This window comes from Telopea speciosissima, chromosome 3 (genome assembly GCF_018873765.1).
Source record: "Telopea speciosissima isolate NSW1024214 ecotype Mountain lineage chromosome 3, Tspe_v1, whole genome shotgun sequence".
NCBI classification, from domain to species: Eukaryota; Viridiplantae; Streptophyta; class Magnoliopsida; order Proteales; family Proteaceae; genus Telopea; species Telopea speciosissima.
Window position 1 is genome coordinate 24,923,529 of NC_057918.1, and position 15,707 is coordinate 24,939,235.

General features: G+C 40.7%; 1 protein-coding gene across 4 annotated transcripts in view; it reads left to right on the forward strand.

Moving 5' to 3' along the window:
• The window catches only part of LOC122656414 (ABC transporter C family member 13), a 139,975-nt gene that overhangs the window by 62,252 nt on the left and 62,016 nt on the right, over positions 1-15,707 (forward strand). For all 4 annotated transcript variants that reach the window (XM_043850917.1, XM_043850918.1, XM_043850919.1 and 1 more), the window contains exons 19-22: positions 7,632-7,733; positions 7,826-7,893; positions 8,133-8,264; positions 8,377-8,524. In XM_043850917.1, the coding sequence (XP_043706852.1) occupies positions 7,632-7,733; positions 7,826-7,893; positions 8,133-8,264; positions 8,377-8,524 (450 nt within the window). The remainder of the gene's footprint in view (positions 1-7,631; positions 7,734-7,825; positions 7,894-8,132; positions 8,265-8,376; positions 8,525-15,707) is intronic.

Here is a 15,707-nt window from a genome sequence, read left to right on the forward strand (position 1 = left end):
AGAGCAGTGTTCTCTTTCAGAGATCTGTTATCACTCTCTCTCTCTCTCTCATGTGTGGGATAGGAGTGCTGGCTGATGCTTGTAGGTGACAAGGTTTGTGTTGTGAGTTCAAACTCAGGTCTTTGCACCATAAGTTTCTTAAATTTGCAAGGAAAAAGGAAGATTGAGTTCAAAGTCTTCCTCATCATTTCTGTAATCTAAGGTTAATTGAAAATATAAAGATAAAACCACTGAAGGGGAAAAGGAGCTTTAATAGACATATCATTGACTGATCTTCCCGCCATCAATTTTTATACTATACTCAAATCAACTAAGCCTTTTGTTAACAGGAATAAAACTAGAGTAATGCTTAGATGATTAATGATCACCCCAAGCCCTTTATTTATATTATTGAGAATAGAGGACAGAATTACATGTAAGCAATGTGTGACAAAACCCACATAATAGAAACAAGAATAAAGCAATAAAAAGGGTCAGATTACCCCCCACGGTATTCTGGCCCATATAATCCAACATTCCCCCTCAAGTTGGAGCATATATGCCGTGCATGCCCAACTTGTCTAAGATAGGAAGAAACACTTTGCCACTTAGCCCCTTGGTGAACACATCGGCTAACTGATCAGCAGACTTCACAAAGGGAACATAGATGAGTCCGGCTTCGAGCTTCTCCTTGATGAAATGTCGGTCAATCTCAACATGCTTACTATGATCATGCTGGACAGGGTTATGAGCAATGCTAATGACTGACAATAAAGCATCATGGGAAGATGGACAGCAACACCAATATCCTGCAACAATCCTCTAAGCCACAAAAGTTCACAGAATCCTTGTGCCATTGCACGAAACTCTGCTTCAGCATTGGACCTTGCCACAACATTCTGCTTCTTGCTACGCCATGTGACAAGGTTTCCACCCACAAAAGAACAATAGCCAGAAATTCTATCAATAGAGCCAGCCCAATCGGCATCAGTATAAGCTTCAACCTTCAGACCATTGGGAGAGAGAAGAATTTTCTGGGAGCAGACTTCAAATATCGCAAAATACGAAGGACTGCCTCCATGTGAGAGGAATAAGGATCATGCATAAACTGGGTCACCAAACTTACAGAAATGGCTATGTCAGGTCGTGTGTGAGAGAGATAAATTAGTTTGCCCACTAATCGCTGATAACAGCCTTTGTCGACAGGTTCACCCTCTTTCTCCCTAAGTCTTGTGAAAGCTTCCATAGGAGTTTCTGAAGGATGATAACCTAGCAACCCAGTCTCAGACAATAGATCTAGGATATATTTCCTTTGAGAAAGAAAGATGCCCTTTGAAGATCGAGCAACTTCTATCCCTAGAAAATATTTTAGAGTCTCTAGATCCTTTACTTCAAACTCACGGCTAAGGAAGTGCTTCAATTTCTTGATACCATCACCATCATTACCAATAACCACAATATCATCCATATAGACTATGAGAATAGTTACTTTGTCACCATCTCGTCTGATGAACAAAGTGTGATCAACATTGTTTTGCTTATATCCTGCTGAAATCATAGCCTTGTGAAACCTATCAAACCAGGCTCTAGGTGACTGCTTCAAACCATAAAGAACACGCTTCAATTTACAGACCTTGCCCCTGGTCTTGTCATCAGAGAAACCTGGTGGAACATCCATGTATACCTCTTCCTCAAGCTCCCCATGGAGGAAGGCATTCTTTACATCCAACTACTGAAGATCCCACCTAAGATTTGCAGCACAAGATAATAACACCCTTACGGTGTTGAGTTTCGTCACTGGTGCAAAGGTCTCCTGATAGTCAACTCCATAAGTTTGAGTGAACCCCTTTGCAACCAGTCGTGCCTTATACCGATCCACTGTCCCATTTACCTTCTGTTTGACCACAAAGACCCATTTACATCCAACTGGTTTTTTCCCTGGAGGAAGAGCCACAAGATCCCACGTATTATTTTTATGTGGTGCTATTCTTTCTTCCAACATTGCTACCTTCCACTTTCCATCTGTAGATGCTTCCTGCCAATTTTTAGGAATGGAAACAGAAGAAAGAGAAGATATAAATGCACGAAAAGAAGGAGAAAGAGAACTATAAGAAACAAAACGAGGTATGGGATGCAGAGTGCAAGTCCTAGTACCTTTGGGATGAGCAATAGATAGGTCGGAGGAAGAGGGCTTACCAAGAGAAGAAGAATCTGGATCTTGAGCCAACAACTGGATAGGTATTGGTGCTACAGTGGATTGAAGCTGTCCCCTTTTGGTGCTTCCCTTTTTATAGGTGATCATATTGGAGTTGTCAATCTTCTTCTGAAACTCACCAATAGCTCTCTGGACAGGAGTCAACTCCCCTTGAATAGGAACATCAGCAACACTCTTTCGCATGGTCTCCCCCTATAAAGGACTCCCTTCGGATGAGGGGGGAATAGCCAGAGGAGGCTAGGCAGTAGCCAAGGGAGATTGGGCAGCAGTCAAAGGAGGCTGGACAGCAGCTATAGGTAGCTGGACAACAGCCGTAGGGGTTAGAAAAGGAGGAACCTGAAAAGATAGCACATCTTCACTAGAACTCTCCCCCTGAAGAGGTGGTGAAGAATAATAGGAAACGGTCTCATGAAAAATAACGTCTATACTGACCAAAGTACGGCGGGAAGGGGGGTGGTAGCATTTGTAACTCTTCTGGGTTGGAGAATAACCCAAGAAAATACAACGTTACCCCCTAGGTTCAAGTTTGCCCGGAGATTTTGTATCTCTAGCATAACACACGCAACCAAACACCTTGGGAGTAACAACAAAGGACGAATTCCCCAGTAAAACTTTAGCTGGACTACGGGAGTCAAGAACCCGGGAAGGTAGCCTATTGATGAGATAGGCAGCTGTGAGGACAGCATCTCCCCAATACTGAGATGGGACATGTCTAGCAAACATCAAAGCCTTGACCACCTCTAACAAGTGGCGGTTTTTCCTTTCTGCCACACCATTCTGGGCAGGGGTATCAACATAACTGGTCTGGTGAACAATAGTACAATACCATGGTCAGTTAGATAGTTTTGAAATTGAGATTCTTTATACTCAGTTCCATTATCACTTCTCAATATTTTGAGAGTAGCCTGGAACTGAGTTTGGACCATTTGATGAAAATGCCGAAAACACTCAAAAACCTGATTTTTTGTGGGTAAAAGATACCCCCATGTGTGCCTAGAGTGATAGTCAATAAAAGAACAAACTATCGGTGACCAAAAAGAGATGTTTTACGACTAGGACCCCAAACATCAGAATGCACCAATTGAAAACAAGAAGAACTCCTTTTATTTGATAAGGAATAAGTTGATCGTCTCTGTTTGGCCAGAACACAAGCCTCACAAAAAAAGTCATCCTTAGTACATGGGGTGACCAAACTAGGAAATAAATGTGCTAAAATTCCTAATGGAGGGGGACCTAATCTAGAGTGCCATTGGTAAAGTTCAGAAAAGACCAAGGAGTTCTGAGGTAGTGGAGAAGGTAATGGTGACGGAGATGGACGACCATCTTCAAGCAGGTACAATCCACAATGTACTTTACCCAATTCAATCGTCTTCCCAGAGCCCAGATCCTGAAAAACACAATGGGAAGGAAAAAGGTTACTTTACAATTAAGGTCACGAGTAATACTAATAGAAAGAAGGTTAGTAGTAAAATTAAGAATATGTAAAACAGAGGACAAAGGAAGAGAAGAAGTACAATTGATGATTCCTTTTCTAGATATGGAGGAAAGGGAGCTACTTTGACCTTGTCTTCCCAAAAGTGGGAGAATAACGATGGAATAGGCTAAAGGACTCGGTCATGTGATCTGTAGCTCCAGAATCTATGATCCAAGGATGGGAAGCTACAGAAGCACAGTGACCCCCAAATGGAATACCTGACCGGGCAAAGTGTGAACCTGATGGAGTAGAGAGAAGGAAAAGAAGTGAAGAAGAAGAAAAGAGATCGAGAATGGGGCTGTGAAGAACCCTACTCCGAAACCTACTCTGATGCCATGTTAACAGGAATAAAACTAAAGGAATGCTTGGATGATTAATGGTCACCCCAAGCCCTTTATTTATATTATTGAGAATAGAGGACAGAATTACATGTAAGCAATGTGGGACTAAACCCACTTAATAGAAACAAGAATAAAGCAGTAAAAAGTCCAGAATACCCCCCACGGTATTCTGGCCCATATAATCTGTTAGAGAATATAGATGAAGAAAACCAGAACCGAGAATGGAGGAAGAAGAGAGAAAGAGAAGAAGATGAGGAAGAGGAGAGAACTGTTAAATTTATCAGTCTCCCTCATAATGCTGGATTCTGCTGCAACTTAGTTTCTTTTCATTTTGTTCAAGTTGGGCATTGATACCTTGTATGCGCCAACTTGAGGGGGAGTGTTTGCATTATTATGGAGTTCTTTTTTTTCCTTTTAGTTCAAGCTGGATCTTCTTTCTTTACTTATTTGTATAATCCAACTTGAGGGTCACGTGAATAGTGATTTGGTTGATATGTGGTCAAGTCATAATTCTATTGTGAGTTGTTAGTCTTAGTTTCAATTTGAGTTGTTAGTTCTAGTTCTTTTCCTATTGTAACTTGGAATCCTATCATGATTAGGAATTCCTAATCTGATTAGGAGTTCCCCTTTCTATTGTAATTTGAGATTATAAATTCAAGCATTATGAGGGAGAACTGTTAAACTTATCAGTCTCCCTCATAATGCTTGTATTTATTATCTCAAATTACAATAGAAAGGGGAATTCCTAATCAGATTAGGAATTCCTAATCATGATAGAATTCCAAGTTACAATAGGAAAAGAACGAGAACTAACAACTCAAACTGAAACTAAGACTAACAACTCACAGTAGAATTAGGACTTGACATAATTAGAAACTAGGACTCCAACTAGGACTAGGAAAATAGAAGATACACATATCAACCAAATCACTGTTCACATGAATAGTGTCACATGAACAGTACTTCAACATATTCCAACACCTTTTTCCCATCTAAATGGGGTCAGCAACATGAATTCTTTTCTACCATTCAACTAATGCAGCCAGGCCATCCTAATCCTACGAGAAACCAAGGATTTGATTGGCTGCAACACAAGCTCAGTTTTAAGGAGGTTTTCCTGACAATCCAGGGGTTAAGAGCTTTTTGGTTGGGATAGTCCAGTAGCTTGCATCTTGCGATGGAGAAAGAAAGAGAGAATAAAGAAGAGAAGAGATAGGAGGGATGTTTTGGTATAAACAGTACCCTTGAAAAGAACCGTGGCAATAACATGAGAAAAGAGAAGAGAGGGGTAGGGGAGAAGTGCTCACACACTTTCTAATGTAGTCCTAGATTGGTAGGAGACCAACTAGGAGCCAGTACACCAGGATCTGATATGAACTGGTAGTCCGATTGGGGTAAAATATGATTTTAGGTCAAAATTAGGGCTAGGGTTGGGGTTTGAGGTGTTGGTTATGCTAGGCAGATGTAGGGGAGTCTATCAGTGAAGGTCCTCTGATGGTTTGATGAGCGGAAGTGTGTAAACTAGCTAGGCAGCAGGTTAGGGTTTCGGATTTTAAAAAATAGTAAATTAATGGATTCTAGGGTTTACAATGGAGGGATGGGTCCAAGGCTTGGATCAAGTGCTAGGGGGAGTGAGAGTGAGATTCGGTTAGGCTGGGGTAGGGTTTTGATGGTTAGAATTGGCTGGGCTATAGATTAGGGTTTTGGGGTTTAATGTGGTAATGGAGGATCTAGGGTTTAGATGACTGTAAGGGGGCAGAGGTGTGGATTGAGTGGAGAGGCTATGCCGGAGATGCTGTGGTTTGAATTTGATGTAATTCTGATGGAGGGTTAAGTCTGGGCAGAATTTAGAGTGTGGAAAACAGTAAAAAATTAATAGGGGGAGATTAGGGTTGGGCTGTGGAGGGTCTAGAAGAAGTATGAGGATGGGGATGCTGGCACACTTACTTGCAGTAGCAGGAGTAATCGGCAGCAGCTTGTAATGGCAGTAGCTTGAATAAAAATTGGATCTTGGAACTTGAACTTTAAACTAGAATTTGAAGAGAACCACTCGGGCTTCACACCACAGAGTGTCGATTGGATCAGACACCAATCCCACCAACGAACCACCCAGGCCTCACACCCCAAGGTGTCCATTGGATCACACACCAATCCCACCAGCTTTGATCATACACAAAGCAAATCTTCAGTAGAAGAACAATTGCAGCAGCTTGCAAGAGAGAAATTTCATAAACAGTGAGGTAAAAAGGAGCCCCACGGTTTGCCTTTATTTATAATGGCCAAATGCCTAAATTCCTATGCAGCCTAGGAATAGGAAATCCCTAATTCTTGGCTGAGTCTAAATACAAAACACTCCCTCTTTAAAATTCATGTAGAGGTGTGGACCCTAAAATAAAACTTAAGAAGATTCTATCCTAAAAGAATATTCTAAAATCAATTAAATTGGACCAGTGGTTCAACCAGTTCAATTTAAAACCCTAAAACATGAAAATAAACTAAATATAGGGCTAATCCCGTATGCAACTTATGTACCCCAACTTTAGGCCCATAAAAGTGGCCTATTACATAGAAAACCCATGGGACCAAAGGCCCAACATGTCTATAACCCAACCCTAGACTTATTTCTAGGGAAAGAAGCCCAGTTTGGTGATAAACCTGCAACAACAAAGACTTCCACAATACATTGCACCCTCTAAAAGAAAAACTAAACATGAGGAAGTATAAGTAACCATGTCATTGCAGTGTAAGACGTTGTTTAACTTTGCTTCTATCTCTTATGTTAATATTTAATCAAATGAACTCATAAAAAGAACAAGGGTAATCAAATTCCAAAATTTTCTTTGAAGTGTTTGATCACTAATTTCATTGAAGTCAAAAAACAATTGTTCTTTATGGTGAAATTCTAAAATGGCATGATGCAAGCTATCTACAGTTCAGTTCTTTCAAATGTAAGGTCATTTTACTCAACCAGCTGGATTTTGTGTACTGTGATTCATTTACATTTGGTTATTTCATTTTATAGCATGACATTGAAGTAGATCTTCTATTTAATAAAATTTTATAGCAATGATGATAATAATGGAAACAATGCTGTGGCCACAGCATCTCTGGAAGGATTAGCAGTGGATCAGGAGCACTATTGTGTCTTCTGCTTACATTATACAAATCTCTATATTTTCCTCTACACTGCTAACAATAAATAGTTAAGGTATCTAAGATGCATTCTCCATAGCTTTGATTATATCTTTAGAATTAGATAACAGAAGAATGAAAACAAATTGGGGAATAATTTTCTATCGATAAGATGGAAACCAGGGTGAGTTGGTGCCAATTGGGGTCATTATTAGTTCACATCTATTTGAATTCTGCTGTATGAATCCTGTTCCAAGATTATACTCTATCTAGGGTCCTATATTTTTATTTAGTCATTAAATTTTCTAAGCTTTCTCACTACTTCAATCCTCACATATTCTATTTACATGGATTGTAGAAAATGAAATACGATGGCACTTGTTTAGGTTCTTGGTGATCTAAAATTTCTATGTAGTTTGCTTGTGAAGAAGAACTCTAATACATCCACGAATTTCACCCCTGAACTTCGGCTTTGAATATCTATGATCAGGTTGGTTCAGGTAAATCATCCCTGTTGAATTCAATTTTGGGAGAAATGCAACTCACCCATGGATCCATACGTTCATTTGGATCGATAGCATATGTTCCGCAGGTTTATATAATCTTCCAGGCATGGCCTTGTTTTTTCTTATGTTTTCTTACATAAAAGTACTTAGTTCTCTGAGTTGCCTATCAATATTGTAGGTTCCATGGATTCTGTCAGGCACAATACGTGATAATATCTTGCTTGGAAAGGACTACCATGCAGAAAGGTTTACACACATCAACTTCAATAGTTTTGTCATTTCATTGGAGCTCTTTTCCATTTTCTTTGCATGTCCTCTATCCCCAGTCTTCAATTGTTAGAAGTCTAGTTCTCATATGCTGCTATGATATGCAATGGAAGTGGGAAACCTTTGCTCTTGTTTTATTGGTGAATTAAATCAATATTTTTGGAAGGGAAACCCTGATGGGAAACTTGTTCTTTTTCTTGATTTTCTTTTGTGAGAAGATATAAAGAGGTATTACAGACATGTGCACTGGATGTAGATATTTCACAAATGCTTGGTGGTGACCTAGCTTATGTTGGAGAGAAAGGAGTTAACATATCAGGTGGGCAGAGGGCACGTCTCGCACTGGCAAGGTAGAATATTCTCATTTTGCTACTCTGATGTGGCTAACTTTATACAATCCAACCCTGGAGTAGTTCTTTCATTTTCTCTAAGATCCTTGTCATGAAATTGAAAAATTGGCAGGGCTGTGTATCATGGATCCGACATATTCTTGCTTGATGATGTTCTCAGTGCAGTTGATGCTCAAGTGGCTCATTGGATATTATACAATTGTATCCAGGGTCCTCTAATGGACAAAAGTACTCGAGTTATTTGTACTCACAATATTCAGGTTGTTCCTTCACAGACCCAACTACTTCTACATGAGCTACGTTTATGTGGTAACAAGCACATTGAAACTAGGTCTCCACCTTCACATGAATACTGGGAGCATACTGTATGGAATTGTAAAGAATTTTTTACATTCGCTTGCAAGTTGCAATGTACAAATGGTTGGTGAACACATGTTGGATTATATGCAAAGTACTATGGTTCAAAACTTACATTTGTAAAATGTGGTTAAGTTTCATCTTATTAGGTTGTAGTTTGTTAGGTAATCTATTATAGCAAGGCCTATTTTTGAGACATAATGAATATAATTAGTGTTAAAATGTCATAGATCGCATAGATATAAACCTGTGGGTGGTAGTAGGAAAACAGAAACATAATAATGCTTATCATGCAGATCTTCTATGTTTAGACGTATTAGATTCCATTTAAATAAATTGGGCAGCGAATGCAATTAAACAAAATGTTTATATGATTCATATGGGTTATGCAAAAATTGAATTGGATTTGGGCCTGTTATAATATCAGAACTAGGTGAAACCAGTACCTGTGCAGAGAAATATGAAGAGAAGAAGAGGGGGGAAACAGGACTCACAATTAGACAAGTTATTCTAACCGTGAGCTGCCACCTTTACTTACAAGAGATCAATTAACAGTATCTACAAGTAAGGGCAAAACACATAATAACTACCAAGGACATAACTTGTACATAATTACGTATAAGTCCTTCACAGAAACAAAACATTTATAATATATCCCCCCTGCACTACTACTAAACACAATATTCTTAACACTCCAGCTTGAAACAGCTATGTTGAGATATTGTAGTTGGTCCTATAGGGTGTCGTGTGTACTCATATTGGACCCATTCCTATATTCCTATAGCCAGCAGTAGAGTATTGTGTGTCACTCACAATTGGAAGTTGTTTCCATCAGGAGAGAGTGTTAAGTGTTATCTTTTAGAGTGCTAGAAGGAGAAGAGAAGAAAACTGAAGAGAGCAGCCACGGTTTTGGTTTGGTATGTTATATCTCAAAACAAGAGACTAACATGCTTATATTGAAAAGAATATATAATTATACTCAGGCCCTTGGCCTTATACAAATGACACATAAAATACATAAAACAGGGGTTATGTACATATATACCCCTGATACAACTATTCTTAACACTCCCCCTCAAGCTAGGTGGTATATGTCATACATACCCACCTTGTCTAACACAAAACTGAAGTGATGAGAGCTAAGTCCTTTGGTGAAGATGTCTGCCACTTGTTCATTTGTCTTCACAAAAGGAGTACAAATAGTCTTAGATTCTATCTTCTCCTTGATAAAGTGTCTGTCAACCTCAACATGCTTTGTCCTGCCATGTTGAACCGGATTGTGAGCAATACTTATTGCTGCCTTGTTATCGCAGTAGAGACTCATAGGCTCAGTTGTCTCAAACCCCAATTCTTGAACAAGTTTCTTCAACCACAAGATTTCACACACACCATGAACCATGGCTCTAAACTCTGCTTCAGCACTTGACCTTACTACCACAGGTTGCTTCTTACTTCTCCAGGTGACTAAGTTTCCCCCAACAAAAGTATAGTATCCAGAGGTGGACCTTCTATCAGAAATAGACCCGGCCCAATCAGCATCTGTATAAACTTCGATTCTCAAGTGACCATTCCTAGAGAAGAGAAGACCCTTTCCAGGGCATGACTTCAAATACCTGAGGATCCTGTAAACTGCATCAAGATGTCCCACCTTAGGTGCATGCATAAACTGACTCACCACTCTAACAGCATAGGTTATGTCAGGTCTGGTGAGGGAGAGATAGATTAGCTTGCCTACTAATCTCTGATATTTTTCAGCATCCACAAGAGGTTCACCATAATCCTCCCCTAGTTTGTGATTCTGCTCAATAGGGGAGGAGATTGATTTGCATCCTAAGTAGCCTGTCTCTGTAAGTAGATCAAGGACAAACTTCCTTCGGCAAACATTGATCCCTTGCTTGGATCTTGAAACTTCAATCCCCAGAAAATACTTCAATGGACCGAGATCTTTGATCTCAAACTGCCGAGCCAAATAAAGCTTAAGTTTTGAGATTTCAGCTTCACTGTTTCCCGTGAACACAATGTCATCAACATAAATAATGAGAGTTGTAATAGTGCTACCCTTCCTTTGTATAAACAAAGTGTGATCAGCTTAACTTTGAGTATACCCATTTTGTAGGAGGGCTTGTCTAAACCTCTCAAACCAAGCCTTGGGAGGCTGTTTGAGTCCATAGAGAGCCTTCCTAAGTCGACACACTTTCCCATTGTCACCAGGATGCTTGAACCCAGGAGGAGAGTGCATATATACTTCTTCTTCTTCTAGGTCACCATGTAACAATGCATTCTTTACATCAAGCTAGTACAATGGCCAATCAAGATTTGCAGCCCTTGAGAGAAGTACACGAATGGAGTTATGCTTGGCCACCGGAGCAAAGGTTTCCTGATAGTCAATGCCATACACCTGTGTATAACCCTTGGCAACAAGTCTTGCCTTATATCTCTCCACAGTACCATCAGACTTGAACTTGACTGTGAATACCCATCTGCATCCAACAGGGATTCTCCCTTTAGAGAGTTCAACAAGGTCCCAAGTGTGATTCTTCTCAAGAGCCAACACTTCTGTGTTCATTGCTTCTCTCCATTTTGGATCTGCCATAGCCTCACTACATTATTGGGAATAGAGATGGATGAGATAGCCACAGTGAAGGCTATACCTGTAAGGGAGATAGAATCATAGGAAACAAACTTGGCAATGGGATTAGTACATGCCCGAGTTCCCTTGCGGTGAGCAATAGGAAGATCTGAGTCTGAGGATGTAGAAGTAGAGGAAGGTATACCTGTCTCGATGAATGGAGGCTCAGGATGAGGAGACGAAGAAGGATTTTGGTAGGTCTTCTTTATAGGAAGCCATGAAGAAGGATTTCTCTTGTCCTTTGTATACACCAGTAGCTCCCCCTATTCTCTGTTCTCCTGTGCATTAGGAGGCTCCCCCTGAACAACAGTATCCATAAAGGGTTCCCCCTCAACAACAGTATCCACAGAATTTTTCTTTCCTTTGTCAATCTGAAAAGGGGAAACAGGGACAAGAGAGGGGAAAGGAAATGAAACAAACTCGGGAACCTCTTCACCCTCAACACCACCACCAAGAGATGAACACTCCCCCTGAAGAGGTGACTGAAAATACGGTATGGTTTCAAAGAAATGGACATCTTTGGAGAGAATCCACCGACGAGTAGGAGGATGATAGCATTTATACCCTTTGGAGTTGGAGGAATACCCAAGAAAGATGCACTTTAGGGCCTTAGGATCCAATTTAGTGCGGGCAAATTTGCTAATATGTACATAGCAAATACAACTAAACACCCTTGGAGGAAGAGAAAAAGAAGAAGACCTTGAGAGTAGAACATCAAGAGGAACCTTGAAGTTCAAGACACTAGAAGGCATGTGATTAATAAGAAAGACAGCAGTGAGTACGGAATCAGACCAAAAGGTTGTTGGAACATGCATGGTAAACCAAAGGGATCTAGCCACTTCAAGGAGATGGCGATTTTTCCTTTCAGCCACCCCATTTTGTTATGGGGTATCAACACATGCCACCTGATGAATAATGCCATGGTCAGAAAAAAAGGTTTCCAAACCACTATACATATACTCCCCACCTTTGTCAGAGCGGACAATTTGGATCCGAGTGTGAAATTGGGTATACACTAACTCATAAAAATTTTTAAATGCAACATAGACATTACTCTTATGTTTCAAAAGGTAAACCCAAGTAACCCGAGAATAGTCATCAATGAAAGAAACAAAGTAACGGAAGCCACGCAAAGAGGTAACAAGGCAAGGTCCCCAAACATCAGTATGAATAAGATGAAAAGGTGAAGTAGATCTATATCCAGTAGATGGATAAACTGTTTTACAACTTTTGGCAAATAGACAAGGTTCACAATGAAAAACATGAGTGACAGGAAAAGAAGTAAATAAATGTGGCAACAATTTCCTCATAATAGAAAAGGAAGGGTGCCCCAAACGACGATGCCAAAGCAAAATATCCTCCTGAGTACGTCCACCTTCTTGCCCACAAACATAGGACTGAGCTTGCACAACAGGGGAAGCACCAGTCTCTAAAACATACAAGCCGTTAGCTTCACGACCACTGCCAATTACCCTCCTCGTTACTAAATCCTAAAAGAGACAATGGGTAGGAAAGAAGGTGATAAAGCAGTTCAAAGATTTAGTCAATTGGCTAACTAAAAGAAGGTTAGTAGCAAAGTTGGGAACATGAAAGACAGACTTCAAGGGTAAAAGTGGTACAACACTGCAACCTGGATATCTCCCTTACCAAAAATAGAAGAAAAGGAACCATCAGCAATTTTTACCTTATCTTTCCCAGAACAAACAGAATATGAGTTATACAGCTGAGACCTACCAGTCATATGATCCGTGGCACCTGAGTCAATGACCCAAGGTGTAGTATCGGAGGTGGAAGAGGCCTGCAGTGCAGTAGATGTAGGAGTAGCAGAGGAACCATCCAGATGGGCCACAATCCGGCGAAATGCAGCAATGTCTTCTTTGAAAAGAGGGGATGGATCAGATTCAAGGACTCCAACATGAGCCTTAGGTCCCTTCTTCCCTTGCCCTTTCAGTCCCCCAGAGGAACCAGAAGGAGGCTTCCCATGGAGATCCCAACGAAAGTCCTTCGTATGCCCAGATTTGCCACAATGATCACATAAGCAGCGGCCCTTCGCAGCTCCCTTAGCAGCCCCTTATCAGCTCCCTTAGTAGAGTCCTGAGGGGTGGAAGAAACCAGAGCAGAGTGCTCAACAGTAGGAGCAGTCCCCATGGCACCCCTACGGGTCTCCTCACTCTGTAGATATCCACACATCTCCTCCAGTGAGGGAAGACTTGGGCGGCCAAGGATTTGTACCCTAAGAGGTTTAAAATCAGAATTAAGGCCTCCAAGGAGAAATAAGACCCTCTCTTTCTCAAACAACCGGTGCACTTTGACCTCATCATCAGAACACAGCTGAAGATCTCTATAGTGATCATACTCCTCCCACAGGCCCACAACAAGACTATAGTAGTCAGAGATGCTTCTATCACCCTGGCGTAGGCTAACAATCTGTTGGAGAAGTTGGTACACCTTTGTAGAGTCCCCAACTCGATCAAAAATACAGGCCACACTATCCCAAATGTCTTTAGCAGTTGTTAGTTATATTTCCAGAATACCGTCTTTGGCAGTTGTTAGTTATATGTCCAGAATACTGTAGGGGTATTCTGGACCTTTCTTCTTTCTTAGTTGTGTTTATTATTTCGTTTTAGTCCCACATTGATTTTGTAATCTTTTTTATTCATTCATTATGATTATAAATAGAAGTGCTTGGTGATCACATTGATTATCCAAGTCTTACCCTAATTCAGTCCTCTCTACATGGATAAGATTAGGGTCTATGATTTTCTAGCTGGTTTGAATGTGAAATATGATCCCATTCGTGTTCAAGTGTTGGGCCATAAGCCTTTTCCCACACTTGAACAATCTTATGCATTGGTTTAATCTGAGGAGAACCGTAAGGCTGCCATGTTGCACCCTCCTATTACTGACAGATCTGCTCTCAAGGCTGCTGCTACTCCCACTCCTGCACCTAGTTACACTACTTCTCTTGGTGATTCTACTACAGGGACTGTTGTTTGTGAGCACTGTCACAAACCATATCACACCAAGGAGAAGTGCTGGAAACTTCATGGGAAACCAGCTGACTTTGAAGCAAAAAGGGCTGCCAAGACCAAGACAAAGATAAAGACCAAGGCTCATCAGACTGAGACTATACTACAGCCCCTACTACTGACACTGGTCTATCCCAGGATGTTCTACAGGCACTCCTACGTATGTTGAGGTCTTCCGCTGCTACTACCTCTACTACATCTGCTACTGCCAATTCTTCCGCTTATTCAGGTTCACACTTTGCCCGGTCAAGTATTCCTTTTGGAGGTCATTGTGCTTCTGTAGCCACCCATCCTTAGATCATAGATTCTGGGGCTACAGATCATATGACCGGTTCCTCTAGTTTGTTTCATAGTTATTCTCCTACTTCTGGGAAGGACAAGGTCAAGGTAGCTGATGGTTCCCTTTCATCTATTTCTGGAAAGGGAATCATCAACTGCACTTCCTCTCTTCCATTAACTTCTGTTTTGCACATTCCTAATTTTACTACTAACCTTCTTTCCATTAGTAGTATTACTTGTGATCTTAACTGCAAAGTTACTTTCTTTCCTTCTCATTATGTGTTTCAGGATCTGGCCTCTGGGAAGACGATTGGATTGGGTAAAGTGCACGGTGGATTGTACCTGCTTGATGATGGTCGCTTCTCTCCACCACCATTACCTTCTCCCCTACACCAGAACTCAATGGTCTCTTCTAAATTCTACCAGTGGCACTCTAGGTTAGGTCACCCCCCTTTAGGAATTTTAGCACATTTATTTCCTAGTTTGGTCACCCTATATACTAAGGATGACTTTTTTTGTGAGGCGTGTGTTCTGGCGAAACAGGCACGTTCAAATTATCCTATTTGAAATAAAAGAAGTTCTTCTTGTTTTCAGTTAGTGCATTCTAATGTTTGGGGCCCTAATCGTAAACCCTCTATTTCTGGCCATCGGTGGTTTGTATCTTTCATTGATTGTCATTCTAGGAACACATGGATCTATCTCTTACACACAACAAATCAAGTTTTTCCATGCTTTCAACACTTTCATAAAATGGTCCAAACTCAGTTCCAGGCTACTCTCAAAATATTGAGAAGTGATAATGGAACAGAGTATAAAGAATCACAATTTCAAAAATATTTGGCTGACCATGGAATCATTCATCAGACTAGTTGTGTTGATACCCCTGCCCAAAATGGTGTGGCAGAAAGGAAAAACCGCCACTTATTAGAAATGGCCAGAGCATTAATGTTTGCGAGGAATGTCCCGTTTCAATATTGGGGGGATGCGGTTATCACGGCAGCCTATCTCATCAATAGGCTGCCATCTCGGGTCCTTCACTCCCGTAGCCCCTCTGATATTTTGATTGGCAATTCCTACTTTATTATGCCTCCCAAGGTGTTTGGTTGTGTGTGTTATGCTAGAGATACCAAATCTCCAGGCAAACTTGAA